We start from the raw sequence: 26,906 nt of genomic DNA on the forward strand, positions 1-26,906 counted from the left end.
TGTGTTTTCCCGATTTAATGGTTTACCCTCCCGTTACATCTTGAAACGTTCGGAAAAGATTAGGGCTTCGGTATAAATGTTTACTCTAGTTTCTTTTCTTTTCTTTTTTTTTTTTTTATAAGCCAACTTTAGCTGAAGCTAAAAGCCTGAAACAGAAGTCAGCTAGATATCCGTGTGTGTCTGTGCACATTTTATTCTGTATACATCTATATGTGCATTTGTGTGTGTTTGGGGTTCGGAGGAGTTGGAGTTAGTGCGAATAGCAGGAAGAATAGTGCCACATTCAGAGTTACTTAGACCGCAAGTCTTGCCCATTGTAACGTCCGTTTGAATGGTAACTGGACCTCTCGGCCCTGTCTGCGTGCTTTATTTACCTAGTCATAACTAGGTGACTCACTGACTGTGGGCCATGAGCTGTATGCGGAAATAAGTAGGGGTGCCTAATAAAGTGGCCGGTGTGTGTACGAATGTTGTTTTTGTGTATTGCCTGTACATGGTAATGTGTATGTGTACACTTTTGTCCTACAAGTGTGTGTGTGTGTATTCACTGTTCCCACCGTTTGTCTGACCACGTGCCCTTGCAGGGACACCATGTGGCGTGTGTTCACTGGGGCTTTGTCGCTGGAGGAGAAGGGCAGCGCCCTGCTGCAGGACCTGCGGGAGATCGAGTCCTGGGTGTATCGGCTGCTGCGCTCGCCTGTGCCCACGGCCGGCCTCCAGCGGGTCGATGTGGAGGTGCTGCCTAGGGAGCTGCAGCCCGCCCTTACCTTCGCCCTGCCCGACTCCTCGCGCTTTTCCATGGTGGACTTCCCACTGCACCTGCCCCTCGAGCTGCTGGGTGTGGACGCCTGCCTGCAGGTGCTCACCTGTATCCTGCTGGAGCACAAGGTAGGTCTGCCTACACCTCTCCATTGCCCAAGATTTACCGCTTTACCCTGTGGTGCCCCTGATCGCAGGGCAGTATGGAACCCTTAACTCACAAATCACTATCTTAGTTTAACACAGAACCTTAAATCAGTTACAGATGGAGCACATCACTTTACAATTACATCTACGTTTATTTAATTCTCTTTCCATTTATTTATTTAATCCAAAGCCATTTACAGTGTTAAACTGCTTATTTTGATTTACAAACACATGCACACACACAGCTAGAAATTAAAATCAAATTCTTGCTTTTTCATAGTTGGTTTTTAAACACAAAACTAAATTTTTCTATTAAGAATTTGGAGGTACCTGTAAAGGTCTTTAATTGTCCCATAGTAATGTTTGGTTTTATGGTAAATATATATATTTACCAGCATTAACCACAGCAGCGCCCCCTCAAAAAAAAAAAAAAAAAAAAAAAAACCGCAAACAACGAGTATGTCCATAAAATGTCTACATGTACATTAGGAGCCTACAGGGTGGTTCTCCGTGTGTGTCCCCCAGGTGGTACTGCAGTCGCGAGACTACAATGCTTTGTCTATGAGTGTCATGGCCTTTGTAGCCATGATCTACCCACTGGAGTACATGTTCCCAGTGATCCCGCTGCTGCCCACATGCATGGCGTCCGCAGAACAGGTAGGCTTCACCTCCTTCCCTGGGATGCTCAGCTGAGGGTTGTGGTGTGAGAGCCATGAGGAAGTGTGTGGCAAAATATTTAAATTTAGTTGATGCATTTCTCCGAAGCAAGTTACAATGTTAAGCTTTTTACAGTTATTTATCCATTTATACAGCTGGGTAACTTTACTGGAGCAACTTATGGCACAGCTGGAAGTGGGATTTGAAACTGCGACCTTTGAGTTGAGAGGCAGCAGCTATAACCATTATGCTTCAAGCTGTTTTTTTTTTTAAAGCTGTCCAGCTGTGATTTCTAAAAAATTAACATGCATATTGTTAGTCATCTTAAATAAAAACATCTGTTAATGTAATGAATGGTGAAACACAGTATAACTGTTCTGACAGGCTAACAGGTAATGACAGCACCGCATTGAATTTTTTTTGTCCTCTCTGTCTTTCTTTCTCTTACTCTCATATCCCCAGCTACTCCTTGCTCCCACTCCATACATCATCGGTGTCCCAGCCAGTTTCTTCCTTTACAAATCCGATTTCAAGATGCCGGATGACGTGTGGTTGGTGGATCTAGACTGTAACAAGGTTCGAGCTCACAATATCTTGGCAGATTGATGCTGTCCCACACTATATAACATTTGTTGCCTCCATGGTCTTTGTTTTTCTTTCTGTGTGCATTTTGTATGTTAACTAGACAGCTGACACAACCTCCAGCAGATAAAATGGGTAAAACTTGGGTAATAGGATGGTAACCACTAGACTGAAACTGCAGTTCGGCTGGTACCTCAGAGGGGGCGTTGTGACATAGAGCTCTGTGGCATCGCCATAAACAGTTTTGGCCCCTTAAGGGCTGATAAGTGGATGAACCCGTCTTGTTTTACCCTACAGGTCATCTTGCCCAGCAATGCTGAGATTCTCCCGCCTCTTCCTGAGCCGGAGGCTTCAGAACTTAAGAAACACCTGAAACAGGTAGTGACACCTGCTCACCGTCAGCAAATATCTGGCTACCGTGGGCATTATATGAACCTGACGTTTTCTAGTCCTTCATTTTCTACACCAAGGGTGTTTAGTACTGCTCCCGGAGAGCTACATCTCACAGGACCACTCTCTCTCTTACCATACCTGACAATTCCGTTGTTCCCTCAGACTATGGTTGGGTGATTCAGCAGTTATTAAATTCAGGTGGGAGCTACAACCTGAAGGTTGCAAGCTCTCCGATGACAGAATTTTACATCCATTTCAAATGTCAAAATTTTCTAGACGGTGTAGTTGAACGTCTAGAATGTATATATCTATATTTAAAATGAAATAAAGCGTTTTCATGCACAGCACAGATGAAGAATTATCTTGTGAAGAGTTGTTGAGATGCATGCCCGTAGACGCTGAATTTCCTACGGTCAGTTGTGATGCGTGGATGATCACAAGTTTTCCCCATTCTTTCTTCTTCTCTCTGCATGTCCTAGATGCTACAGGTAAAGCAGTAACTGTTTAACCTTGAACTTATCCTATGTAGTAACCAGTGTAGCAGTTGTGGTAACTCTTCTTAACTAACGTAGAAAAACCCTGCTGTAGAGTGTGTGTGTGTGTGTGTGTGTGTGTGTGTGTGTGTGTGTGTGTGTGTGTGTGTGTGTGTGTTCATTCTTATAAGCGGAACAGGACTGTGTTACAGCAGCATAGAGACAGTGTCAATGTAGTGAGGAAAAAGCAGAAATATACAGATTTTTGAAACAACCCAAAGGCAAAGGTTCACATTATTTCACATTATTTAACGGGGTGGTCGTGCTGCTCTATTGCTGTTAAGTTCTCTAGCAAAAGAAAGTGACTCGAGTCAACCTCGTATTTATGAATGTAGCTTCCGGTAGAGGTCAGTGGGGGGCAAATTAAGCTTTGAATTGAAGCTATTTCGAATAGTCGAGTGAACGTTGCTGCACGCTCCCACAATTTATCTGTCAAAATCTCTGGAGCAGCCTTACATTTATGATACATATCACGATCACATAGAGTATATCATGTGCATGCAGGGGTGTGTGTGTGTGTTTGTGTGAGCGTGTGTCCGAGTGAAGACGTTCGTGGCTGCCGTCTTCGTCGTTCGCTGTAAGACGCGCTTACGGGGCAATTGCAGCCACCTCTGGCAGCAGCGTGCGACTCCCACAGTGAGCAGTCCCTTGGCAAGGCCCAGTGAAAGCGTAGGCTCGTACCCCTGTCCTTGCTGCAAATAGAGCCTCGTTCTCCATTATCGCTCTATAAATAGCACTGCAGTGATAAAATGGCCTCCTTTCTCCCGCTGCAGGGGTCAGACATGTCTCCTCTAGCTCTTTTAGATGCGTTCCATGTCCATCAGAGTGCCTTTATTACTGATGGGGGTCACCGTCGGTCTCCTTGGGGGGGTTGATTTACTTCTAGTCCTCTGTGTCTCTCCAGCACGGAGTGTTCAGACGCTGCAGCAGACACACATTTCTCTCCTTCCTCTCCGTTTTCCTTCACCATTAGTGGTGCAGTCACATGTCAGTTAGTGTATAAACGTCGGCTCTGTTGCCTCACGTCAGTCATAAACAGAGGTACTCATACTTGTCAGTAACAAACATCTGTTGTTTTTTTTTTTTTTTTTTTTTTTTGTCATCTGTGTTTTTTTATAAAAAAAAAAGGCATCACATATGTTGTTTGTTTGTTCTATTTTTAGTCATGTCGGTGAAAAACATTTGTGTTGTCGTGTGCTGGTTGTGAATATTTGTTGTAATTTTCCACTGTTGCCATAAACGTTGGGGATGTTTCACAACTGGGGATTAGGGCTGCAAACGAATGGGTTAGTTGATGAAAACCTGTACGTGAAATGAACAAGACTTGCTTATGGGATCAAAGCCCAAAGCCAGGCATCCAAGAGAAAATACATCCTCTCTCTTCTCAGTATTTTTAAAGAAACATTTAAACTTATTCATTTAGCTGGCATTTTTCCAAAGCAACTTATAGCGTTAAGTTACTCACAATCATTTACAAAGCAGGGTCATTTTTTTCTTTATTTGAGCAGTTTTTAGGGTAAGTAGCTTTTTTTTTCCAAGGCACTACAGCTGGAGGTGGGATTCGACCCTGCGCCTCCCTTGTCCAACGGCAGCGCCTTTAACCGCAATGCTGCCGGCTGTCCTCGAAGAGCATGATGGTTTCAGTCCATGACTATTGTCAGTGCAGAAAAGCAATCCAAATAAACACACACACAAGTATAAATGGCAGCATGCATAAATAATTAATAACGGAAGACAGCAAGAAACCTGCGATCTCATCAGTCTTTCTCTGACAAGCTTTGAACAACCCTTTCAGAGAAAACCCGTGACAGAAAGGAGGTTCCTCAGTTGAGTAGGCAACTTAAATATGCTGGAAACGGTCAGTATTGATCAATTGAGTTAACTGACTGATTAAACTGATCTTGTGAAATACACCCCTTATATAGTGTTACCTGTCAGATATTAATGTCGCTTTCTTGTCACTTGTAAACTACAGAAACCTTTTGTTTTGTTGTGTGTTGGTTGCGCAGTCAACGTCCGGCGTGTTGTCATGTCTTTCGTTATCGTCAGTCATGTACGTGTTTTATATGGCCTCCTTAAATTTGGCTGTCAGGCTTTTCAGGAGGCAAGTGCTATTGAGCATTGAGGATATTTTCTGTTTTATGCATCCTGTAGTTGAGTCCATGAGCGTGAGACGTGCTTTCGTGCAACATCTCGTCACTAATTTCACATTTGACTTACCAGTAGCGCCGTGGAGGAAAAGAGCATCCGATTTCACGCGTACACAGATGAGGCTTTAGACAATGTTCTAGATGGTCCTAGGTTTGGAAGGCGATACTCTTCTGTCTGAAGACGTGATGGAGGTTGTGAAATTAAGCGATTGCATTTATATTCACTTCTCACAGTCTTGGGAGAACTGGTCTGTAGAGCATCTTCAGATTCTGGCAATAGGATTTTCCAAAGGTCTGAAGAGCTCATAACGGGCTTGGAGGCGAATAACTGCCACTTAAAGGATTCTTTTAGCTCATAAATAAAGATTTGGTGCAGCCTTCTGACACCTTAATAACTGTTTCATATTATTTAAGATAAATCAAATCTAAATGAGCCTTTTGGATGGAAGAGAACGTGTTTCTCAGTTGTTGTATACTGTCAGTGGACAGTGACCGCCTCTGTCTTACAGATTTTGCACTTGGGTTACACTAAACGGTAAACACATGCTGCAGCTCATCACAATTCTGGAAACAGAAAAAGACATGCTGTAAAATGAATCTTATTGTCACGATCTGGGACGGGAGACAGGAGGTAGGTCTTTGGACCCAAGCGCGGGTGTGTTTATTCTGGATCCAAAAACACAGAGGGAGACAAAATCGATGGTCAGGGAGAGGCGTGGGCCTTCCGGGGTGCAAATGTCATTTTTGGGGCAAGACAATACTCAGTACGTGATAAAGCAAGCAGAGGTCGAAAGCCAAGCGAACACAAGAACTGGGACGTTAGGGAAGAATCGCAGAATTGGCAAGCCGGTGCGTTGCAAGATTCTACAACCTTGTGCTGGGATGACGCTGCCTTTATCCCTGGTCTTGATTACCATCAGGTGATGCTGCGTGGCTTGTGGACATAACACTTATTTTACATTTATTCATTTAGCTGATGCTTTTCTCCAAAGTGACTTACAGGGTTGAGGTTACAATTATTTACCCGTTTATACAGCAGAGTAATTTTGGTGGAGCAATTTTTGGGGTAAGTACCTTGCTCAAGGGTACTACAGCCAGAGGTGAGGCTCAAGGCTCAAACCTCCAACCTGGGGGTCCAAAGGCAGTAGCTGTAACCACTATGCTACCTTCTGTCCCCATTATTTTTGATATTTAAAAAAAAAAAAAAAAAAAAAAAAAAAAATCTTGCTTGTTTCTGTCCATAACCCCCTTTGGTGTTATTATAATTATAATTATGATTTACCGTCTTAATGGTTGGCTGACTGTAATCAGAATTATAATTATCCAGAAAGTGTCTACATCTGAAATATGTTTGTGTTTGCTCTTTTTTCCTTGTAAAAGCTGGTTTTATTTCACCTATAGGTTATTGCTGTGTCTCTTCCTGAATTACAGGATCGTGTGCATTTGAGTTCCTCGGTGTGCCTGACTTTGGATTAAATTTGTTGCGTTGCTTCATTAACCACCTGCTCCCAGAATCCTCGTCCTCTCTGTCCTCGATGTCCCTGTCTAAGTCAGCGTGGGGGACCAAGTCATTCATGCTGTCCGTGAAGCTGCTGACATGTCTGTGATGTTGTGTTACTCTGCCTTCTTGTTCACTTTGTTGTGTTTGTCTGTTTTTTTTCCTTTTTTTTTTCCCTTTCCCCCTTCCTCCTGTGTCTTGATAACAAGTGTCTTGTCTGCTGTCCCACGCCATCTGTGTCTGATTGCCTCGCCTGTCTTGTGACCATCCGTCTCTCTTGTGCTTCAGTGTCTGGTTAGGTTGACAGCGATCACGCAAAGGCTGATCTTCGCTTCTGATAATAAGGTTTCTATCTCCTTCCTGTTTGCTCCCTCATGCTTTTGCACGGACACATCTCTGGAACCTGCAGTTTGCCTTGTGCTCTTTCATGCTGAATTGAAGCTGGATTTGAACGTCAGCTTGAAATATATTCACTTGTGTCATGTATACATTTACATTTATTTATTTAGCAGATGCTTTTCTCCAAAGTGACTTCCAATGAACTCTGTGTAGTGTTACTAGCCCACACAGCTTATTCACCGCGGTGACTTACACTGCTAGATACATTACTTACACTGGGTCACTCATCCATACGTCAGCAGAACACACACACTCTCTCTGTCACTCAAACACTATGGGTGAACTTGAACAGCGTGTCTTTGGAATGTGGGCAGAAACCAGAGCACCTGGTGACTTACACTGCTAGATACACTGCTTACAATGGGTCACTCATCCATATATCAGTGGAACACACACACTCTGTCACTCACACACACTATGGGTGAACCTCAACAGCATGTCTTTGGACTAAGTCAAATACTATATATACTCAAATACTTCTTGTTTCAGTCAAACAAGTAGAGCTGTTGCAGTTCTCGCTTGAGCATGATGGAATGAGAATTAGTGGTCTGAAGAAAGTGAGCATTGCTTCTGGACATTCTGCTCCTAAATCAAAATTATATCTGTGCAGTATAAGATGCCCATGCGCTCTGCACCATACATGTACCGCGCTTTAGTGTGTCTGACTGGTGTAATTATTGCAGCGCAGTGATTGAGTTTTACATTTGGTTTGACCTCGTGTGACGTTTCTTCTCTTGTGAACTCCTAAAGCAACACTTGCCTTTCAGCAGGGCCTTTCTGCAAGCTTGTATTTTTGGTGAAGTTTGCTGTGAAGTGCATTTTTTATATGCTGAACTGAATTTAGAAACTAAAATTATTATTATTATTATTATACAATTGTTATATAATCTTTTTAATAATAATAATAATAAAAATAATTCTTATTTTAAATGTTGTTTGAACATATTTCAAATAGATGTAAGGCTCAAGCTAGACTCAGTTACTGCAAACTTGACCACAAATGTGAGTGCTGCCAATACCAGCCTGTATCCACAGTCAGTAGTGAAAATTCTAACCGTAACTATGCAATGCTGACCTGGCCCGACCCGGCCGGGTTTGCTGTCTATCGTTTCCCTCAAGGCCTTGGCAAGCATGAGTCTCAACACACAGCCCATCCTCAACCTGGAGAAGTTCCACGAGAGCCAGGAGATTCCCCTGCTTGCGAGCCGGGACAGCGCCTGCACCCCCTCCACAGAGTTCAACCCCCTCATCTATGGCAACGACGTGGACTCCGTGGATGTCGCCACGAGGCAAGACCTTGGACTTTGGGCTGCTGTGCTCTTAAAACCTGTATTTCAATAGGTTCAAGCTCTTTTTACGCTCAATATCCCAAAATAGTTTCTACATCAGTTACTTCCAGAGTATTCCTACTAGGTGGTTATGATTACAATGGATTATGATGGCAGTTAAGTATAAGACCTTGCATTTGAAATTAGTGGACATTTTCATCTACATAATAAAACTGTTTTCTTTTTCAGTTTTCTCCTGTGCAAAAACATGAGAAACACAGTTCATATTTCATCATATGTCCACCAAACGAATCAATGTAATTGTATCAGGGCTGTACTGCAATAGAGCATTTTCACATTTCTGAAATCCTGTTATAATTTAAAAATGTCTCATTGCGTCTTTGTAGGGCTGTTTTTAGTACTTTTACGAACAATAAAGTTTGCATGTAACGCTGCTGCTCTCGCCCCTTATGCTCCGCAGGGTGGCCATGGTGCGCTTCTTCAACTCCCCCAACGTGCTGCAGGGTTTCCACATGCACACGCGCACCCTGCGCCTCTTTCCCCGGCCCGTGGTCGCTTTCCAGGCCTCCTCCTTCATGGCCTCGCGCCCGCGCCGCTCTACCTTTGCTGAAAAGCTGTCCCGCACGCAGGCCGTCGAGTTCTTCGGAGAGTGGTCCCTGAACCCCACCAATCAGGCGTTCCAGAGGATCCACAACAGTAAGAGCTACATGGAGCGCAGTGTGACTCCGCATCGCCTGAAGGCTCTTGCTGTCTTCCCTACAGCTTTCATCACTACTTAAGGAAAACAGGAGGAAAATGTGCTCGGTTTTTACATTTCAAAGAATCCACCTTCCACCTTCACCTGCTGCCCATGGGCCATGCTCTTTCTTCATTTCTCCTAGATCCCTTCCGTTAGTCCCGCAGTACCATCACTTGTTTTTTTTTTTTTCCTTATGTGCTCTGTTGTGTTGTGTTGCTGAACGGTTAGGATTCGGTGACATAAATAACACTTGCAAATGTTCATGGAACAAAGGGGAAATGCAGTAATAGAAACCGGTAGCAACGTAGGAGCTACAAAACAGAACGTTGAGGAGGCAACTGGGAAAAAGCTTAATTAAAAAGCAGCTAAAAGGGAATGAACTTATCCGATTGAAAGGTGAATGTGATTCCAGACGGACAGCTTTTCACCACCGTAGCCAAATGATTAGAGCCCTTTCTATACATACTACCACACCGTACCTTTTGTAATCTTGCTCATTCTTGTACAGTTTTTCACACTTGACCTCCCAACCATGTGCCTTTTCTTTTAGGTAATGCTGTCTTACTTGTAACGGTAAAATGTTGCCGTGGTTTTACTAAGGATAACGATACTGTGTTAGTTCCAGTTTGAGTTGATCGCCAGCGTGTAGATGGCTGTGTTTGAGGACTCTGCTTGCCACCTTCTCAGATGTGTACGACCCTTCTCTGATTGGGGACAAGCCAAAGTGGTACGCCCACCAGCTGCAGCCCATCTACTACCGTGTGTATGACAGCAACTCTCAGCTGGCCGAGGCCATGAGTGGTCCACTAGAGGCGGAGAACGGGCCTGACGACGACTCGGACCCAACAGATGATAGGTAAGTTGGGGGTCCTGTTGGGTGCTCACAAAGCATGGAAATGCTTTCTTTAAAAAGGTAGCAGGTGGCATAGTGGTTAGAGCTGTTGTATTTGAAGAACATGAGTTCAGATCCTTACTCCTGATGTGGTACCTGCAGTTGAGGTACTTACGCTGAATTGCTCCAGTAAAAATGATCCAGCTATAAAAAAAAGTATAAGCAGTTCAATATTCAAACCACACATGATAAATTGCCTTAGACAAAGGCACGAGTTAAATGAATAAATATAGCTAAAGGATTATTGTACACTAAATGATGGTGCACGAGAAGATTATATAACATGTTTGTGTTTACTTAAACCTCCCCCCCCCAAATGAACAATTCAGCATTTTTATGCATGACACAAAGCCCTGTATAATATAAGCATATTTTTATCTTCTCATGTGAAAGTGTATGTTAAATAAGGATGCTAATGTGAAACGCTGCATGTTTGACTTTAAAAACCTTGGGCAAGGGCAGGTGGAGAAAAACAACATCATGCAGAATGTTTCATGTTTTTAAGAGAAAAATCCAGATCGGTACACTGCTGCCCCCTACTGTGCGGAGGAGTACTTAGCAATAGCTACATGCAGTTTTCAACATGCTTTCTGGGGCCTTAGGACACTGTAAGCCTATTTAATGCCAGGATGCCCTGCTCTGCCCCTTGTCTGCCAGCAGTATAGAGTGGTAAACACTGGGGAGGATCTGCTTTCTCCCACTAAGGAGCATCATGGCTCTTGGCAGAGCCACATGCCATATGGCTCAGGGCTGGCATAGCACACAGCACCAATTTAGCAACTACTGCAAGCTGTGATGAGGTTATAGAGTACCCAGGTGTCTAGCTCTACATCACACACAAGAGTTAAGTGGCTAATGTTATCTGTAAATACATCTTATACTGTAGACTATGTTTCAGGCTTTATTTGGTTATAGAGTCTTTGATTCTAGGTACATCCAGGATGGGATACCAGTCCCTTGCAGGCCAGTCACACACTTACATTATATTTACATTTATTAATTTAGCTGATACTTTTCTCCAAAGCAACTTACAATGTTAAGGTCACAGTTATTATATGCTTACAATCATTTATCCCTTTATACAGCTGGGTAACTTACTGGAGCAATTTTAGGGTAAGTACCTTGCTCAAGGGTACTACAGCCAGAGGTGGGGAATCAAACCTGTGACCTTTGGGTCCAAAGGCAGTAGCATTAACCACTACCCTACCTGCTATTCTGTATTTATTTGTTTAGCGGACGCATTTCCCTGAAATAGCTTACAGTGTCGAACTACTTACAATTATTTACTCATTTGTACAACTTTGTAATTTTACTGGGCCAGCTTAGGGTTAGCACCTTGCTCAAAGCCACAACAGCTTGAGGTACGATTTTAACCTGCAACCTGCAGATCCAAAAGCAGCAGCTCTAACTACTACGCTACCAGGTGCCCCATATGACATACGCATGTTTGTGCTCTGTGGGAAGAGGTGGGATCACCCAGAGGAAACCCATGCAACAAATTCTGCTCAGACGCACCCAGAATTCACCCCAAAGGGCTGTACGGCACTGGCTGTGCTGTTTACTCATCTATATCTGCTGTAACATAGATGCTATTTCCTAGGTATAAGGACATGTGACTTCGAAAGTACTGAATGGGCAGAGTCGTAAATGTTTATTTCCATCTCTTAGTAATCATTTAATCAAGTATTTTAAGCAAGGAGGGTCATATCAAATTTATCTGTCAGCCTGAAGGAATCTGGGATGTGGTTTGCTCTACCAGAACTGTTTCGTTGCTTGGACAGTATTGGGTCTGGCTTTACTTTCTCGAGGGAAGGGCATCATGACATGGAGCCTGAGCAGGCAGCCCTGCCGTCCTCATGGGCAGCGAGTATAAAAACATGGTATTTCGTTCTTGTTTCAGTGGCAGTGACAGCGTTGACTATGATGACTCCAGCTCTTCCTACTCCTCACTCGGGGACTTTGTCAGCGAAATGATCAAGTGTGACATACAAGGGGACACACCAAGTGAGTGCCAGACAACGTCCTTTAGATGGCCTGAAACCGAACATTGAAACAAACGTGATTTGGAGCAGATACGGGATACTGACTTGTAGCACAAGGTCTGTCAATTCTGATCGGTTTCCACCGATCTTATAGGCTAGAACTAGTGGCTTTCACCTGAATTCTCATGTTTTTAAACTGATAAAATTATAAGTTGTTCTGGCAATAAGGACAAGCTGTGGAATAATGAAATGATGGTAAATATAAAATGAACAGCGATTACTGGCTCAGTTTCATTGGAAAGTTATTCACAAACGTAGGTATATTTCATGCAGTATTTTTAAACTTCTTCTCTCAGATATGCGGTTTAGAATGAATTGTGTTTTCATTTTGTATTTTTTTCCCCCTTATGTTTCTGTGCAACCTTTTTTGGCTACAGTTTTAATGCTCATTGCTTTACACAATGACCTAAACAAACTTATGCCAGTTTTCTGGATTTTTTTTTTTTTTTTTATTTGTCCAAGAAATGCTTATTGGAGTTTATTTTTCCTTCTGGTGTCAAGGGCAGCAGGTTTCTTTTAATGCTCCCAGTCATCCAGCGTGCTTTCCCCGTGTGCTTCAGGTGAGGACCCTCTGACGCATGCTGCCTTGGGGGATGCCAGTGAAGTGGAATTCCAAGACTTCCAAGAGTATCGGGGTGAGGCGGCCGGCCTACCCCTGGAGGGCGAGGTCCCCACAGAGGGCCTGCAGCCCAAGTCTAGCTCCAGCACCACAGCCAGCTCCAGCCCCAGCACCGTCATCCAGGGCGTCAGCCACGTAAGGGTCATCCCGCCCGTCTCGCTCATCGCCTCTCTTCCCCCCGTCGTTGATAGAATCATACAAGGAGTGGAAATCCAGGAAAATTTGTTGTTTTCTGGTATTGCAGCAATTGTAGCTTGTATGCCTTTCACATTGTGCTTCATCTCAGTCCTCAAGGGCTGCAGTTGCCAGCTCTCCTTATGCTGCTAACAGCCTCAGTACCGAGAGGCTCAATTACTTTAATTAGGGGAGTAATTATTTCAACCGTGTGCTTCAGTGCTCAGCAGGAATAGGCGGCTCTGCACGTACCAGGTCAGACAGGGATGAGCTGTTCATAGGGAATCGATGGCTCAGAATGTGCCACCGCTTTGTCGGCAGGATCCGGGCGAGCCGCCTGACATGGAGGTGACGGGCCTGGCTGGGGGGGCAGTGCAAAACCACCTCCCAGTTTTAGGGGCTCAGGCTTTCCCCAGGATGGGCTCCATGCGGCAGGAGAACGATGGGGCGGCCCCCCCGGACTCCTCGGCACAAAAGAAGGAGTATGACAACCCCTACTTCGAACCACAGTATGGTTTTCCTACGGAGGATGAAGCTGATGCCGATGGTGAGGAGGAGAGCTACACGCCACAATTCAGCCAGAACCTCCACGGTAACAAGTAAGTAATTCACACGCAAACGCACCCACGTGCTTAAGACAAGAGGCCCAGCTGCATGGTGTGTGAGATAATACTCATCTCTTCTGCAGGCCCCAGAATCCCCTGAGGCCCAACAGCCTGAAGCTGTCTGGAGACTCGGACGGCGAGTCGGACTCCCATGCCAGTTCTCCCAACTCCACTATCTCAAACAACAGCACCGATGGCTTTGGTGGCCTCATGTCCTTTGCTAGTGGGTGCAAGAAAGGGTTCGACACGCTGTATGGTGGCAAAACTGCATAGGTGGCACAATGACGACGGACTGCCTGAAATTGCAATAAACTACGTTACGCCCGTTGTGATACGCTTGTACGACGTGCAGATGGGTCATCTTATGAATTTTGTCTGCACAAGCAAATAGTTACACTCCTTCTTTATTTGCTCCATTTATCTGCGTTTTTTTTTTACCCCACAGAAACTTTGCTGTGGTTATTACATTAGTGCTTTCTAAAGTACAGGGGAACAGCTGCATAATAACACACACAAAGTACAGTACTGTGACTCCTTGTGGTTAACGGTGAAGTTACAAATTTTCGAAGATTAGCGCATTTTTCCAGTTTTATACATTTATTTTCAGTAAATTCTATAAAGCTATAGTTCTGTAAACATATTCGTAAACTTTTTTCTAGACTTTCTGTCTGTACTGGAGTAAATAAGTAGATAGGTGGCATTAAAATGCACTTTAACAGATCAGGAATGTGGGGCCAGATAAACTCAACTCACCCCACTCAGTTTAGGGTCGTGTCTGGTGTTTGTGATTGTTAGTGATCAATAACCAGATGATGAAAGGTTGCACAAGCTTATGGGATGATTGTCAGCAGTCAGCCTTGAACAGGAGTTGGCAGAGACATATTTTTATTTTCGGCCGCTTTAAACCTTTTAATGGAGCTTCAAGTTAAAAATATTAAAAAGTCTTGCAGAGTATTTTTATTTATTACAGGTATCTGAGATTTTACTGAACATAACGCATAAATAAACTGGCATTTTCATAATCTTATGTAGACTGTAATTTTGTGGTAAAGGTGAGTTTATAAACTAACAAAACCTTCAAGTTATTAAAAAATTGAACTGTTAACTGGACCACAGTGAGAAGTACTATCTTGTTAGGGTAGGGAAGTCTTTAGAGGGAAACTGGTTAAAGCAATGCCTGTAGAAGAAATTCATAGACATTGAAATAAGTGACCTAGCAGCTGAAAGTAAACGTGGTAACAAAAGATTGCTGTACTCTGGCTCACTTGTAGGCAATCTGTACAAGAATCATGGCACCAGTTTTAGCCTCTCCAACCTGGCTTTGCCCAGCAAGACGGCCCGGGACAAGGCCAACCCCTTTCCCAGTCTGAAAGGTATGGAACCCCACCTTCCGCTGTGTGTGTTAATGACACCCCCCCCCCCCCCCCCCACGAGCTGCAGAGGACTGCGTTCATCTGCTCTTGCTCAGTCTCACCTCACACTTCATATCGCAGATGCTTTTCTGTCCTGCTGCAGTGTTACGCTCTTGTTGCACAGGTGAAAAGAATATTCTTCATACCATTCTTTCATGTGGTATTGTTGGGCAGGATTTTACCCGGAAAAAATGAGAAAAGTTTATTTTAAAACGGAGGAAAGAAACTGACAAGAAAAGAAATAAATTCAATAAATTCTGTAAAATTGTAATTCTACAAACTATAAATTCAAATTACTCTCTTTGTCATACCAAATACTGGACCGGACCATCGATCTTAAGTTTATTTTTTGAAAACTTAACAGTAGTATATTAACAATAACGGTTGAACAATATGCTGATTTTATTAGTTACACCTTCAATATTACAGTTATAAAAATAATATTCTTTTACCGATGACTAATTTTCTTCATTACAGTATTATCTTGAGAGACGCTTGCCATTTTATATACCTTTCCTCTTTATGCTGCTTAGCCAAGACTTGAACCTGCACATCACTACACTGCATATTTCAGCGGTTTGCGCATATGGTTTTTGCAGAATTGTAACTAATTCTTATCCCGTCACATTCTGGCTAAAACATGAAAACTGATCAGCAGAAGGTTAATTTGTTGGAGTTCTATATAATAAATTATTGTAGCTAATAAATAGATAATAGAAATGTACATTGTTTAAATTTGGGGTTTAGCAAAAAAGGATCTGTAGTAAAAAAAAAAAAAGAAAATTTAAGTATTGTATATATTAATTAAGGATATCATTATAATAAGTACTTTTAGAGAGGCACTTTATTTTACTGTATGGTACTAGCTCCTGCTTGTGTATAAACTGGCACTCCTTTGTTTGCAGTGTAGGTAAAACCTCTCTGCCTGTGTCCGTTTTATAAGCTCCGTGTGCCTTCGTTTTCCATGATACTTGATGTGGAATTAGTTGTATCTTGTAAATGTTGTTGTCATATTTAGTTCATAATGTGACAAACATTTGCTGCTGCTGTTTACACATTGTTTGGCTGACACTTTTTTCCCAATATACTTTCCCTTTTTTTTTTATTTTTATTTTATACTGTTTTGTTTGCTACAAATGATCAAAAGAATACTTGCACTTTGATTTAGACAAGGAAGTGCAAGAAGGTTTGTATAACAGCCTATTGGCATGAACTTTGACCTTGCTGGAAGGTCAAGTTAAGACTATGGAACTGAAGTAGTACTGAATGATTTATCTATTATTATTTTTTCTGAAAAAGTTCAGTTATTTATAAATATCATTGCGAAATGTTCTTGGGGAAGTTTCTGCAACTTCCTACATTTCTATTTATAAAAACTGACTTTGTAAGAAAAATAATGTTGAGAATGCATAATGCTGAACCCAGTCCTTTTGTTCTTGCTCGGATCGTTGCCATAGCAACACTTTTATAGTCTTCATTCTTATGTGAAATGTCTTTATCATTCAGTCAGTCCTGATGGTCTGGATTTGTTCCTGTCTGATGCCCCGTTTGAAGCGTGGTAGTGTGCTGTACATCTGAATAATTCCTACCGTACCTTTACATAACTGTTTACTTCTGACACTTTTTTGCAGAATTTTAAAGATAAATGTTAATTAGATCTTTAGTTAAAGTTAAACGTTGTCCAAATGCCCTTCGCTTTGCTAGTGGTAGACAAGAACCTCATGTTCTCCCATTCAAAGAAAACACTTTTTTTTTTTTTTTCCTGGTTTATTCTCCCCGTTTCTTGATATTTTTGTGCTTGCAGGTTGTAATGGCTTTAATTTGTCTGTTTGGAAGAGTGTGTTCTGTGTTTCCGTGCTTACCTCCTTATGAGGTTGGAGTCAGACCCTTGAGTGCTCTCCATCACTCTGTGCTGGGCTGAGTGCGTCCCATCCGACCCTTGTCCGCAGAGGGGGTGGGTTGTCTATGATGTCATTTGTCTCAGTAGAGTAAGAGGTTTTACTGCTGGACCCTTCCCTTTAAAGCCTGGTCACACGACACTGGAGGTACTGGATCCTGAATGAGATACTAGCTGGAACACACATGGAGTCAACAGTTCATAAGAAGTACCCTTGCTCTAGTACTGGCCACACACACTTGACCCTCCCTACAAACATTTTCTTCTGGGGCCAGTTACTATATTACACCCCCATCCCCCGTAGATATCCCTGCAGTTACCGTGCTCTCAGATCCAGCAAAGACAGTCACACATGAGTATGCTGTGTAAATATTGACCCATCTCCACAGGGCAAGGGAAGAAAAACCACACCTATGGTGAACACAGGTCACTTCAAGTATTCCTTGTATATTTTAATGCGTTTGCTTCTGGGTGGATGAGCTTCCAGAATGGCCACATGGCATGGAAAGCACTTGCAGATGTGGAATCCCGGAATGTCGTTAACCTGGCATTGCCTCTTTGGTGTTTTCCCCCTGCCTTGCCTTTCTGTCTCTTCAGTTTCCTCTGTGTGTGTGTGTGTGTGTGTGTGTGTGTGTGTGTGTGTGTGTGTGTGTGTGTGTGTGTGTGTGTGTGTGCGTGTGTCATGTGCCGTCCGTCATGGTCGAGAGGCGAGCCCGTTTTGCTTTGGGTCGGCGTCTCTCTTCCTTTTTGGCTCCTGTTGATCCTTCTTTCCACTGCACTAATTGTGAGTTTTGTGTCCAGTATTTGGGCTAAATTCTCTAATGGAGATAATAACAGAAGCTGGCCCAGCGAGCGGAGAAGGTGGGTCTCACCCTTGCATGAGCTGCATGCCTCCCACCTGGTGGAGCACCATCTCCCGGCATTCTCTTCTGCACTCGCTTCGCTGGTCTACTCTGCTGACGGGCAGTGAAAGTCACCCCCAACATCTGCCGCCTTGACAGCACATACAACTTGTGTGTCGGTGATTGTGATGTTAACACCTCGATCATTTTGATTAACCTGCCCCATGATTTCCAGTATGTGTATGTACTAAACCAGTGTGTTCTTATTTACCAATAATTGTGTGTATATTTTGATATCCATTATTTATGCAAGTATATATAATTTTTTTTTTTGCACTCATTGCACGAAGACATCCTTTGCTGATAATTTTTGTCAGTCCCCCCCCCCAATTATTGTGACGCTGCTGAGCTTTTGAGTCACTGTTGAGTTTCACTGCTGTTTTCTGAAGTGATTTCATCTCCCATGTTTTGTCTTTTAGTTGTGAACAGTAATGATTATTATGGCACCGTTGGCTTTTTAACTGTCCCACAGCGCAACGTGACACATATCAAAACGTGCAGTCCCCGTTCACTGCTCCACAGCTCTTAGTGTGTGTTTGATCTGTTTTAGTATGTGTGGGTCTGATGTGTGTGTGTGGCACACTGTGATTATTTGTTTCTTGCATGAGGATTAGGGTGTGTTATGTGTGAGCAAGAGTGTGTGTGGTATATGCAAATGAATGGGTGTGTGAGGTATCCATGTGTGGTTGTTCAAGTGTGTGTGTGTGTGTGTGTGTGTGTGTGTGTGTACATGAGTACATGACATGTTAAATGTAGGGTAATGGATGTACACAAAAGGGTGTATGGGTATTTAGAGTGCAGGTGTGTAGTGTGTGGACTTTTGTGGTTGCCTCATCTTGTATACTTTTGCCGTCGTGTGTTCGGATGTGTCGCTGGGTATCTGGTGCCTGTGTGGGGTGTATGTGCGCGACGGTGTTTTGTGCAACGGATGCTTAATATCTGAGGGTTGCTGAGTTCTCGTTGGCTTTCACAGGGAACCGTCCGCCAAGAGCCCTCGTGGACCAAAAGTCGTCCGTCATTAAGCACAGTCCGACAGTAAAGAAGGAGTCCCTCTCCCCTCAGGGTCGGGCAAACAACAGCAGGTGAAACGCTGTGATTGATAACGGCAGTACTCAGAATGGGTCTCAATGGATTGTTCCTTATTTCTCCAGAAACGAGTATAACAGTATGACAGTAACACATGGCTGCTGCACGTGTGAATAATTTCCTGATGGGGCCATTTAGGTGATGTCAAACTCCGCACAAATATTTAATCAATCAGCTGAGTCCTGGGATACAATGAAAAACATGCAGGCCTTACGGGCTGGTTTGGGAGGCAATTTTTGAGATTTTTTAAAGCGTATATTTGCTAAACAGATGGACTGTGAACACGGAGTAATTTAAGAACATGCACATGTGCCTGAGTACAGTTTTCGAATATTTGGAAAAAAAAATATAGAAATTTGTTTCAGAGTCACGAGCAGCCTGTGCCATGCATTGGGAAGGATTACTCCTCAGCACTCGCATGTTGACTGCTCCCTTCTGGCTGTTCTACTTGTGGATTAGCAAATACAGCTGAACTGCCTTCTCGTAATACAAACGTTCAAGTTGCGAATTTCTGAAGATACAAACATTCTCCTATTTATTATTTATTTTTCAATTGCATTTATTTTCAATACAAAGCTACAAATCAATAAAAAAATCAAATCAATCAGAATCAATACAAAGCTACAAACTGGTTATTAAATTAAAGCTACGACTACATTTTCAAAAATCCACGGATTTTTGAAAATGTTGTCGTAGCTTTCATTTAGTTCTCAGTTTGTAGCTTTCTATTGATTGTGGCTTAGTGGTAAAAGGGCCTTGAACGTTACAAACAAATTGGGTTATGAAAACACTACTGGTGAGCCCACTTCTGGTCCTTGTTATGTTTGTAAGTTGAGGAGCCTGTGCATCTCTTGCACGGTTCTTTTTTTTTTGGGGGGTCAGGGACCTTGGCTGATTCTTGCAGCCCTCTCCTATTCTTCCTTCAGTGAAAACCAGCAGTTCCTGAAGGAGGTGGTACAGAGCGTGCTGGAGGGCCAGGGTGTGGGCTGGCTCAACATGAAGAAAGTGCGCCGCCTGTTGGAGAACGAGCAGCTGCGTGTCTTCGTCCTGAGCAAACTGAACAGGGCTGTCCAGTCTGAAGAGGACGCCAGGCAGGAGACCATCCACGATGTGGTAAGAGCAAGGAAGAGGGATGGGCGACAGGCTGATGGAGGAAGGAGCAGACAGAAGATAGAGAGAAAGCCGAATTATAAATGTGCGTGTTGTCGTTTTAGCTGTTTTAAACTCACTTCATTTGGCTCAGGGCAGGTAACGTGTACTAGCGATATGACACGTCACTCCCGAATGAGTGCTGTTTGAAATATGTGTTGAACTGTATGAAATATTTTTGTGCTATATTGATGTTTGTGCTGCAGCACAATTTCATTGTAGCTGGTTATCAAACAACTTCATATGTGCTGTTGTCTTATATAAACCAGTGTAAGTCATCTTGGACAAAGGTATCATCTAAATTAAAATGACTACCGCTGCTGCTGCTAATAATAATAATACACACACAGTCCGAACCGCTCGTCCCACACGGGGTCGCGGGGAGCCGGAGCCTAACCCAGCAACACAGGGCGTAAGGCCGGAGGGGGAGGGGACGCACCCAGGACGGGACGCGAGTCCGTCGCAAGGCACCCCGAGCGGGACACGTACCCCAGACCCACCAGAGAGCAGGCACAGGCCAAACCCGTTGTTCCACCGCACCCCCTTATATTATAATAATAATAATAATAATAATAGCAATTAAAAACATGGATCTGCAGATTCTTGAAGTTCCCAAAGTATTCTGGAAGACTAACAGCAGGTAGCGTAGTGGTTAGAGCTGTTGCCTTTGGACCCAAACATTGGAGGTTTCAATCCCACCTCCAGCTTTAGTACCCTTGAGCAAGGTACTTAACCTAAATTGCTCGAGTGAAATTGATCAGCTATCAGAGAAAAGCATCAGCTAAATAATGTAAATGTTCTACTAATGTATGATTGGGAAAGGTACCGTTCGTTGGTCCCCCAATACTGGTCAAAGCCCCTGAAATTAGACGATGTTCTGGAATCGGCACCAGCTAAACCACATATAAATATGAAAAATCATCCTTACGTGAAGTGATATTATTGATGGTCGGGGAACTGGACTGCTTCACAGTTGACAGTGAGTGGAAGGACCACCACCCCAAAATCAAACCCCTCTCACTTTGCGCGTCCCCAGGAGGTCGGCCGGAAGGTGTATAAGGGGATGCTGGACCTGCTGAAGTGCACGGTGTCCAGCTTGGAGCATTCGTACAGCAACGCAGGCCTGGGCGGCATGGCCAGTGTCTTCAGTCTGCTGGAGATCGCACGCACACACTACCAGACCAAAGGTAGGGCTTCCTCGGCATCCTGTGGGGAGTCACGCGCAAACACACAGGTACAGTCCAATGCCTTGCTCACATGTGCTATTCCCATATACAACACACCTGCGGAGAGGAGCTGTGAAGAGAGACCAAATCACCACTCTTGTTAAAAGTCTTGATGTATTGACATGCAACGAAAACATAAACTCGGCCACAGAGGCGCAAAGATTGGGGAAACAACAATGGGGGAGAAGGCATAGATATTGCTCTGAACTCATTAGTCTCAAGCTAACACACATCACACATTATCTGAAACCACTTGTCCCATACTGTGTCGGGGAGGGAGCCGGAGCCTAACCCAGCAACACAGGGCGTGGGGCTGGGGGGGAGGGGACGCACCCAGGACGGGACGCCAGTCCGTCGCAAGGCACCCCAGGCGGGACTCAAACCCCAAACCCACCGGAGAGCAGGACCCAGTCAAACCCACTGCACCACCGCCCCCCCCTTCAAGCTAACATAAACCAGTTTATATCCTTATGTTAGAACGAGTATCAACTCAAGTTTCATACTTTATTGGGGTTTAATCCAGACTTCAGTGCACTTGAGGTGTGACTGTCAATCAACAGAAGATCAACTGATCATTTTACATTCATATTTATTATTTATTTATCATTTTGAGTAATTGTAAAACCCCGAGTAGGAAATGCTGGGCCTGACTCTTCAGTGGAGGACGTGTGCTGACCTCAGCAGATTATGGTATCTCTTCACTTCTTACGATCAAGCAGTACATGTGCATCAGTGCAGATGACTGGTACTCATGGTGAACGTTTTAGTGCTCTAATGCTCCTTTATCAGCTGTACAGCGATTGCTGACAAAACACATACTCCAGGCTGGACTGTTACACTCTTGGTGGTCTGAGGTTCCCTTTACACTGTGTCCTCTCTAAAAATGTCACTTTTGATACTTGGAGAAAATTGTCACTTGGTAGCAAGGCACAAAAATCTGAAGTTCAGCATAGTGGTTGAGTATTTAATAAGGACAGTATAGAGGTTCAGGATACTCTAGCCTCCAGGTTGCCCGTTAAAATCCCTAGAGGGAAGCGGCTGTTTTCGTGAAGCCTGAGAACGATGTGGTAATGAGAAATGAAGTTGCCTGGAAGACCTGTCTGAATGTGTGTTCCTGTAGTGCCACATAGGAGAGTGTAATGCGTCTTGGGTGTTTGGAGAGCGGGGGGTCCTGTGGCCGAGGGAGGCAGGTTTTGTCTGTACCAGGAGAGCCCAGGATGGAATTGTGGGAGTAGAGTGGGGGTCGGGGGGGGAGGCATTGCTCCATCTCTGTTACTTATCTCAGTCTGTACCTGTCCTCATCGGCTTTCTCCTCCCCCGCCCTTCACCGGAAAGTCCTCCTCTGATTTCCTGCTTGTCCAGTAGGTGTTTGTAGGTCTTCTTCCCTCTGTATGGACAGTGATGCTCTTCCTTTCAGTATGTTGGCCAAGTCACTACAGACATCCAGCTGGTACAGTTTCCCCTTAGAGCTCATCTGATTGCTTGCATTGATTAAAAATGGAAATATTAACAAAACAGATGAGCAGGCTTGATACCACAGTTGCACTGCAGTATTTATTATTTGACAGGATTCATTATTCAAACTGACTTGTGTGACTCAGTTATTTAGAATTTAAATTAGAATTGAAATTCTTTGAATTTGTAGAATTTAAACCCATGTATAGCCGGATATTTTGTGAAGGGAGTTTCCGTCACAAATTACATTAAATTTGTTCTTTTAGCTGACACCTTTTTCCAAGGCTACTTAGAGTTATTTACCCATTTATACAGCTGGGTAATTTCACTGGAGCAATTTAGGGTAAGTACCTTGCTCAAGGGTACTACAACTAGAGGTAGGATTCAAACCTTACGCTGCACTGCCAGCAGGTAGTTTTTACTGTTGCTTTTACCGATAGGCTCAGTGTAAAACGAGAAGCTGTTTGTTTTTGGTGGAAGGGTCCTACAACTGCTCCTTTAACCAACCAGTGTGAACTTGCTGAACCTCAATCTGCCTCCTTCTCTCACCCACCGCTCTTCCTTCTCTACTCTTCCTTCTCTTCTTCCCGGGCATGGTGCCTGTCTGTGAAGAGCCTGAGAAGCGCAAGCGGAGCCCCAGCGATGCTGGGGGCAGTAGCAGCCCAGGCAGTAAGGGCAGCCTGACACCCAGAGGGGATGCTGCCCCACCCCTGCGCCCCCTGCTGGAGCCCAAGCTCCAGCTCTACCCGCCTGCCCCTTCTGCCACCAAGGGGGCTCGCCAGTATGACACCCGGAGTCTGAACGAAGAAAATTTTATTGCCTCTATTGGTGTGTACTCTGAGCTTTTAGGGCCTGGCCACTAGGAGGCGCCATTCTAAGCACCCTTACAGCAACTGCTTCTTTGTTTTATTTTATTTTTCAGCACCAGTGCACTGAGACTGCATGCTCTAAAACTGATATTCCCTTCAGCTTTCAGCTCAGAGCAAGGGCATGTCTTATTTTTACTTACTGCCGTTCAGGATATCAATAGATTTGAGTAACTGGATTTTGATTAACAGTTTTGCATTTATAGGATGGAGAAAGTTCTAAATCTCGTGGCTTCTGTATTAAACCATTTATTTATTACAGATAATGAAGCTGTTTATACCCTCAGCTGAAAGGACATGCATGTTTTTTTAAGATTTTATTAGCCTTATTTTTATGTTTAATCAGAAATCTGCAGTAAGAATTGGCAGCAGTGCCAGCTGCAATGTTCATAAAGTGAATATTACAATAATATAGGCCAGTGTCATTTCACCCCAGTGTTCAATTTAGTATCTTTTCTTTCTTTTATTTTTACATATCCATTGGGGTTTTCCCTACAACTGACTTAAAAGTCCCTTTGCTGTCACTTCTGATTGAAGTGATGCATTTAGCCAACTTTACTACTACTGCAGTTTTCTCTGTGGGGTGACCTGATTGTTGGTGACCTAATAATCCCCTCTATGCAGACCCAAAATGCACCTTTAACTTGGCGTTTACCGAATACCAGGGCACCGTTCTGATTGCCCGTTGACCTTTCCGCTCCCAGCCATCGTTGCTGGAGTCACAAGCCTTTTTTATCTGGATCGATGATCCTTCAGTAAAGAGAGGATATAGTCGTGGCATTTCAAATATTTGCCATGGGTTCATGTCCAGCTCTCAACACCAGAGGCTGGGTCTGTGTAGACGGGACATCAGTCACATCTGCACCTGTTTTTTTTTCCTTTTTTTTTTTGCACAAAGCCCCTTCAATTCTACGGAATGTCTCCGAGACGCCATCCACGCTTCTGCCAATCCCCATTCCCACAGCTGCTGGCTGCTCACCTCCCATTCTTGTGCCACACGTTCAGTTCGAGCAAAGCTGTGTGATTCGGGTTTCTGGGAGACGGCAGTCTGGCAATCTTTTGCTCCTCTGAAGCACAGATTTACCAGTTCTACCATTTAAATTCCTGTTGAAATTTAAAGACAATGCAGAAAAGATGCCAGATTGTCGCCACCCCTGGACCACGGTCAACATGTCCTGCTTGGCTGTTGATTAAGTTGTACCATCCGTATTTTTTTTTTTTTTTTTTTTTTAACCTAATAGTACAGCCTGTTGGTATTTAAAGGCATTTTAATTATATGAAGATGTTTTTGTTAAATATGGTTATTGTTTTTTTTTTTAATGTCTTTTTACAGCTCATCTTTCATTTCCTGCCTATTCAACCAGCTCTCTGACTCTCTCTCTTTCTCTCCTTGCTTGCAATGCATCTTGGGTAGAATTGTGGAGCAAGCACCAGGATAACAGAAAGCAAAAAGCTTTGGAAAAACAGAGTAAGACATTTCACAAGAAAAAAAAAAAAGAGTGGATCTGGCTACTTTTTATTGTCTCAACCCCCTACCCCCACAGCAACTGTTAGATCTGAATGTCTCACCCTGATCGCCACCCCATCCTTTCTGCTTGTCATTTTCCTGTCACTGAGTGAGCCCACAGAAGGATGGCATTTCAAAAGACTAATTGTATCACATGCCTGCCAATATTCTGCAGTGTGCAGGACAGCCCGTATCGTTTCATAACAAAAAATCTGTTACATTCACTTTGTCATCTCAGTTGTCACTTTTTTTTTTTTTTAAATTAATGGGTCAAACAGTTTATTCCTTCTTCGTTATTTATTTATTTATTTATTTTTTTTGGCCCACTTGTCCTAAGGTGACCTCGTGATGTATGGTAACATTTTTATTTATACAGTTACATTTTAATGCTAATTTAGTATTGGGCATTTTTCTTTTTAGTTTTCTAAGGAGGTTACATTTGTAATATTTTTCTTTTTAGCACATGGCTTTTTGTTTGATAGCTGTATAATAAGTAAATTAGACATTTTCCCTTTTTCACACAGTTTGCTCAGATTGAGTGTTATTACAGAATGGATATCTGGGGTCTCAGTAGAAAAAAACAGCTTTATGTTTATCCAGTGTCACATATTGACTTATTAAACTTGAGTAAGGAACACATTTATATTTTGTGACAAAGTAAATGTGGTTCTAGGCAAATGCTAAAGACCACATCTGATCAAGCCCTCAAGGACCACAGTCTTCATGCACCTCAGTATCTCGCACATTTTTTCACTCCCTGCATCTAAAGCCTATAGAGTCCTTTTAGCACGCCGGCTGTCCGTCTGTCTGTCTCTTCCTCTAATTCTCTCTGTCGCTCACTCAGTCCCTGGCTAAGCACCGCCCTGCCCCCTACAGGCAGAGCGCAGCAGTACAATTGAGCCGAACCCCAGGAAACTCACTCTGTCAGCACCGAAGGTCACATTTTGAATTCTCCGACTCAGTTCGCATTATAAAGGTCTCCACGTTGCACCCCTTCACCCAGAAGACTGTTTCTGTCAAATGATCGAGCACAGCTATTTGTCTTGTCCATGCCATGCATTGCAGTAAAACCTTCACTGCTGCCCACCCTGAGGATTTCACGTCGCTGCAGAGTGAATCTTGGGAATGGTTAGCACTCTTCTATTTTGATCTCTGCTGCCAGTCAGTGTTTCCCGGCTGACTCAGTGATCAAACGGCAGTCAAAGGTTTCCTGTCTGTCTCTGTTTGTCTGCTAGTCTGTCTGGCAAACTGTTGAGCCCGGTTCGCTGGACTGTCTGGGCATGCGCACAGGCTACGGTCACAGTCAAGCTGCGGTCACGGCCAGCATATACCTGCATTATGTAGACTGCTTCACGGCTAGCGAACCTCTTTCGTGTCTGTCGCCTCCTCTTTTTCTTGGGATACCTGACTTGCCTCCACCTCCACCAAAGTCACACAGCCATCATGGGTAGCAGAAACCCGAGGCTCCAGCAGTACAAATGAGATTATGAGTGAATCTTTGTTATATACAGCTGAGATAGAAAAACAGACTTTTTTTTTTTTTTCCCCCCCCTCAAGGGTTTCACCTATGGAAAAGGTTTTTCCAAAAATAAAACTTGTTTTTCCTGAGGTCAGCAGAAACAAATTTGTGTGGAACGATCCTGCAGACCATTCGCGGTCTCGGACCTCAAATCCCAGAAGCCACTAGCGTTCCTGCCTCTGCTGGTCATGTGACTGAATCCAGGGGCACCGGCCAGTTGGGTTCGAGGCTGCCGTGTTCACAGTGTGTTTCCTGCAGGGATGGAGGCGACAAAAGGGGTCAAGCAGGTCATCGACCAAGGGGACACTGATGAAAAGAAGTCTCAAATCAGTGCAGACAGTGGCCTGAGCATGACCTCCGGTTCCCAGGTGGGTGACGCTAAGCCCTGTTGGTGACACTTTGCACTTTT

At 43.7% G+C, this 26,906-nt stretch overlaps 1 protein-coding gene across 18 annotated transcripts in view; it reads left to right on the forward strand.

Annotated features, from left to right (window-relative positions):
* Window positions 1-26,906, forward strand: part of madd (MAP-kinase activating death domain) — a 64,024-nt gene that overhangs the window by 19,843 nt on the left and 17,275 nt on the right. For 11 of the 18 annotated variants that reach the window (XM_018763610.2, XM_018763603.2, XM_018763609.2 and 8 more), the window contains exons 4-22: window positions 585-888; window positions 1,432-1,563; window positions 2,026-2,139; window positions 2,443-2,523; window positions 8,238-8,407; window positions 8,868-9,103; window positions 9,834-10,002; window positions 11,939-12,042; window positions 12,641-12,834; window positions 13,195-13,472; window positions 13,562-13,701; window positions 14,750-14,851; window positions 17,589-17,648; window positions 18,663-18,771; window positions 19,702-19,888; window positions 20,961-21,111; window positions 23,218-23,433; window positions 24,886-24,939; window positions 26,756-26,865. In XM_018763610.2, the coding sequence (XP_018619126.2) occupies window positions 585-888; window positions 1,432-1,563; window positions 2,026-2,139; window positions 2,443-2,523; window positions 8,238-8,407; window positions 8,868-9,103; window positions 9,834-10,002; window positions 11,939-12,042; window positions 12,641-12,834; window positions 13,195-13,472; window positions 13,562-13,701; window positions 14,750-14,851; window positions 17,589-17,648; window positions 18,663-18,771; window positions 19,702-19,888; window positions 20,961-21,111; window positions 23,218-23,433; window positions 24,886-24,939; window positions 26,756-26,865 (2,911 nt within the window). The remainder of the gene's footprint in view (window positions 1-584; window positions 889-1,431; window positions 1,564-2,025; window positions 2,140-2,442; window positions 2,524-8,237; window positions 8,408-8,867; window positions 9,104-9,833; window positions 10,003-11,938; window positions 12,043-12,640; window positions 12,835-13,194; window positions 13,473-13,561; window positions 13,702-14,749; window positions 14,852-17,588; window positions 17,649-18,662; window positions 18,772-19,701; window positions 19,889-20,960; window positions 21,112-23,217; window positions 23,434-24,885; window positions 24,940-26,755; window positions 26,866-26,906) is intronic. The other 7 variants (XM_018763612.2, XM_018763617.2, XM_018763605.2 and 4 more) reach the window with 2 other exon arrangements.

This window comes from Scleropages formosus, chromosome 11 (assembly GCF_900964775.1).
Source record: "Scleropages formosus chromosome 11, fSclFor1.1, whole genome shotgun sequence".
Lineage (NCBI taxonomy): Eukaryota > Metazoa > Chordata > Actinopteri > Osteoglossiformes > Osteoglossidae > Scleropages > Scleropages formosus.